At 37.7% G+C, this 5,000-nt stretch overlaps 1 protein-coding gene across 1 annotated transcript in view; it reads left to right on the forward strand.

The window, feature by feature from the left end:
• LOC138014362 (ribonuclease P protein subunit p21-like) overlaps positions 1-5,000 on the forward strand; it is a 7,360-nt gene that overhangs the window by 524 nt on the left and 1,836 nt on the right. Inside the window, exons 3-4 of the mRNA XM_068861419.1 lie at positions 1,351-1,433; positions 3,065-5,000. The exon at positions 3,065-5,000 is cut by the window's right edge and continues 1,836 nt beyond it. Coding sequence (XP_068717520.1) covers positions 1,351-1,433; positions 3,065-3,186 — 205 coding nt within the window. The 3' untranslated portion in view covers positions 3,187-5,000. The remainder of the gene's footprint in view (positions 1-1,350; positions 1,434-3,064) is intronic.

The raw sequence follows: 5,000 nt of genomic DNA on the forward strand, positions 1-5,000 counted from the left end.
TTGTATTGTATTGTATTGTATTGTATTGCCATCCAACGTGGCCGCCGTGTCATGTGGGTGAAAACCAAGAATACTTCAATTTGTAAATTTGCTTCCCTAGGGGCGGCAGGTACAAAACGCAGGTCACAGGGCACAGGGCACAGAGCACAGATCACAGGTCATTATTTAACCTATACAGACAGTATCCTAAACATTCATAAAAGCTAACCTTAGGCCTTATTAGGCCTAATTAGGCCTAAAGAAAAATATCCTAAACATTCATAAACACTAATTTTAGGCCTAATTAGGCCTAAAGAAAAGTTTTTAGGCCTAAGGTTAGCTTTTATGAATGTTTAGGATACTTTCTGTATAGGTAAAACAATGACCTGTGACCTGTGACCTGTGACCTGTGACCTGTGACCTGTGACCTGCGTTTTGTACCTGCCGTCCCTAGGGGCCTTTCCTTGGCCAATGAAGTACTGAAACAAGCAGAACAAACCTTTCAAAATAAAAATACCAACTGGCTGGAGCGCAGCCCTGTTGACTGTAAGGGACATTCCATTTTTGATCCAAACACTCCTGAAACCAGTCAGAAGGATACAATCTGTATCCTTCAAATACTTTTTTTACAATGACTGCAAAAATTCTCAATAAGCGGACAGACACATAAATTTATAATTTATGCGATAATGATAAGATATTGCTCGCGTCACATTGAAGCACTAGTCTCTCGCATTTTTGTCTCGCTTTCTTCTCGTGTTTTGACTTAATTTTGACCCCTCTGCCTTTTTGTTATTGTAAAAAACAAATTGATGTCAATTTTTCATGCGCCTGGCCTGTTATTGATCATGAATTTTGTCATAACATTGTCAAAGTAGTCTGCGGATCCACTCGCCGATCCACATCTACTTTGACAATGTTATGATGCAATTCATGATCAATAAAAGGACAGCCGCATGAAAAACTGACATCAGTTTGTTAAATTGTACACTTACTAATATTCTTCATGGCCTCATGCTCAGCTTCCTTTAGGAAGAGTTCAAATTTCCCTAAGCTCTCAAGAGCATATTCCAATGCATGGTGGAAGTGATTTACTCTGGAGGAAGAAGACATATTTTTAAAAGTTTGACTTTTCATGCATAGTCAGAAGACCCTTCATTCATGCATGCAGTTATTTAACTGGAACCAGTTTTCTGGTTGCAGTTTTGGATTAGTCCAAAGCCTCCCGCATCTGTGCTACTGGACAATGGTAACAGAGGCTCTGGGAATGAGATTGGGGCCAATTCTCACAAGGGTTGTCAGAGGCATGCCAGTTAAGCATTCATTTTGAGACAAATATAACTTTTTTTTCATTTCTATGTTAAACTGTAGAGATCCAAGCATTAAAAGAACAGTATGCAAGTGTTGCCATGTCGTGCTTGTACCAGGAGTCACTGCAACAGTTAGAGTAAGGCGTAAGTATTCAGCTGCATTATGAGATTCATAGTACTTTGCTTACATGTTACAATGGCTCACAAGTTTACTCGTTAAAAGGCCTAAGAACTATATTAAATAATTTATGTTTTGGTTAGGGGTCTGGTTGAGGTCATGGTTTAAGAGGGCATTTTATTACACCTACACTAAGTAACATAATTTAACTCATTAAATATATATTAGAAAACCCTCTACATTGACAAAATGGATCACAGCAGCCATCATTTTATTCACGACATTTCAAATACTCCTGGCCCCAGTTGTTCAAAAGGTGGATAACGCTATCCACTGGATAAATCACTATCCATTGGATAGCGCAATTAGTTTCACTACCACTAGATAGTGATTTATCCAACAGATAGTGCTATCCATTGTTTAAACAACTGGAGCCTGAAGTATAGAGAGATCAAACTTTAATGATGAATCATCTAATTAAACTGTTCCATCATCATCAAAAACCGTACAGCACGATGTTGAATCATCCATACCAAATCTAATTCAGCTAGGAGAATTCATTGACCCACTATTTTGCCAAAATGCCTTCTATTCTTGTCCCTGTAGGCTGCTATTCTTTAGTCATAACTACATGTACGATTAACAACCTCTGGCTAACCTATGGCAACCACTATTGTCTCATAATTTCTGAGACAAAGCAAAATATAGTTGAAAGTCTGTGATTTCTAGACTTCTGGCCCTAGTAATTCAAAGGCTGTATAACTTAATCCAGTGGATAAGTCAGGATCGAGGGTATAAGAAAATACTGATGAGGTTGTAGATTGGTGAAAGCTTGGATTAAAGTTTTCAAAAGCAGCTTTAATAAGGTCTCACTGTTTATTCACTTTGTGTCAAACATTTGCCACAATTTTTGCTCAGACTTTACCATTACTTAAACTGTAGACGTGCTTAGACTGTGCACGTTCAAGCCACAAAGAGGGGTGGCAATTATGGTACCTCCGAAATTTTGGCACTCGCAAACTTTCATCCGATCTCGAAATCTCAACAGTCTTTGTGAAAGGTCTCGAAGTCTCGTTTACATGGCAGTTTTTTTCCGTGCGAAGTCTTGCATGATTTGGTCTCGGTCTCAGTTTCACAAACAAGGGTCTCTTTCTTAAGCCGGTGACACTCAGTTCAACATCCTGCAATGTATGTTTGTTGTTCAACAAATGCTGAACCATGTTGCACAGACGTGTTGAATGGAATTAGAGCTGATCTCTATTTTCGTTCAACAACGTTAATTCAACGTGTTGAATGGCATATTTCAACATTCAACATGGTATGACACAACAGTGTTCAACATTTGTTGAACAACAGCTGCAACATTAATAATAAATTTTTTGATCAACAAATGTTGAGCTGTGTATCACTGGCTTTAGTATTTTGGTTTTCTAAATTATCTTTTAATTGTTGACTCTCCTGAATTTCAAAATCTGGAAATCTTCCCACCATTTTTTCGTAACTCACACAACAAGATTATTTTGTGATTTTGGTCACCATGATAGTAACTCTGCTTCAAATTAAGCTGAAATACCTCTGCTCCCAGCCAATCATTTGCAGAAATTCCTCAGGTAGTATTATTATAATACTAGTCTTTTAATTCTTCATTCCTTTTTAGAGAAAAGAGAGAGACATATTGTAGTTAAGTGCCTTTGTTGTAAGACCATAAAAAGATACCTCTGTAGGCCTGGTCATGTTTTATGGAGTGAAAGGAATATATCAGCAAGTGAAAGCAAGTAAGACAAAGTATGTGACCAGGAAACTAAACAAGAACGTAAGCAGCAAGAAGATTGCACAAGCTTAAAAAAATAGTGCAAATTATTATTCTTTAATTTGTAAACTATTTCCTGCAGGAGAATTAAGTTTGTATTGTACTCAGTTTGGTGCACTGTAAGTAATAAATTAATTGAATTTTGCGGACTTTGTTGAAAGTTTTAAAAAAAGCAGTTTGCATTTTGATGCGGAGGTTTATGACTTAGCCATGCATGGGGAGCAGGAGTGGCACAGCGCGCAGTGAGAGCAGACACCTCCCACCAATGTGGCCCGGGTTTGATTCTTGAATTTGTTGTTGGTTCTCTTCTTGCACCGGAGTTTTTCTTTGGGTACTCCGGTTTTCCCCTCTCCTCAAAAACCAACACTGTCAAATTCTGATTCGATCCAGAATGCACGGGCACATATTGAATGAGCCCCTGAGTGCCCTTAAGGTGTTCCCTAGGTAAACAAATTACAAATTACAGAAGGAAAATTACAAAAACAATGAAAGGAATCTAGAATGAAGGCATCCATTGATCTTTTAGTAAATCTTATTCACTTTTAACACATTTCACTTTTCACCCATTGACTCTTGAACCGACCCCCGTTAACAAGTAAAATCGTCTGGCATTGGACACTGAATAAATCTACACTCCTAAAAGTCAATGTCTTGTGCTAAAGTCAAATTTCAGCTCCCCAGACTGTGACAAATACATAATTTTGTATTTTAGCTGAACTACTTGCTATTCTTTTTTAATCAGGCTAAACAACTTGCGAAAAGTTGACAACGTTGGCATTCATTTTTCCCCATGGTTTATCAAGTGAACGAGAGTGGTCCATCCCTGCGCTGACATAAAAAAATGGCTTTGCAAGTCTTAAAAGAGTATTAGTCAGTTGCATTTAACAGTTAATGCTATCGTCTTGGGATAGACTACACTCTAGAACATTGCTAAACCATGAAACAGCGAAACACCACGTATGACCCCACCATACATTGATTACTAACCAACAAAGGTTGGATTTTGAGACTAACTACTGTGAATGTCTTTTTAGGCCTAAAACGTTATTGCTCCAAATTCACTGATATTGAGATTAGGAGCAATAACGTTTTAGGCCTAACTAGGTCTAAAAAGATATTTAATCTCGAATCCAACCTTTGTCAGTTAGTATTCAAGATATGGTGTGGTCACACATTGTGTTTTGGTGTTTTGTTTTGCTATTTCATGGTTTAGTAATGCCCTTTTCTCTAGCACAGCTGAGAAACCACCAAGTTCTGATTTTGTTTAGGTTACAGCACATTACAAATGAAATTGTGAAGTGTTAATATCAAATTATGTTTGCTATGGGTGAAAAGGTTATGTTAGTCAAAAAACTGTTTGAGGTACTTGTACATATAACCACAGGCTCCCCAAGCTGAAAATACGTGGTGTATGCGACAGTTTGTGTATATAGAGAATTGTATGGGAAAATCACCGATCGCAAAAAAATTGTGTAAATAACTATCTCATTTGAAATAAAGTTTTCCTACCTCAAATGTGTGACGAACTTGTCTCTCTTGCCGAGTTTAGAGCCATTCTGATGCCGTTTAGTGAAGTTATCTGGAAGGCTGTTACTAAAATATTCCGGATAACTTCACAAACTGTCGCATACACCACGTATTTTCAGCTTGGGGAGCCTGTGATATAACTGACTTATGAGTGCACATAATCTGTTATTTTCTTCAATGGTTTGGAGAAAGCTCTTTCAAATATTGGGACAAGAAGATGACCATACAGGACTAAAAAAATATTGTTGGCCTGATC

Source organism: Montipora capricornis, chromosome 8 (assembly GCF_036669925.1).
Source record: "Montipora capricornis isolate CH-2021 chromosome 8, ASM3666992v2, whole genome shotgun sequence".
NCBI lineage: Eukaryota > Metazoa > Cnidaria > Anthozoa > Scleractinia > Acroporidae > Montipora > Montipora capricornis.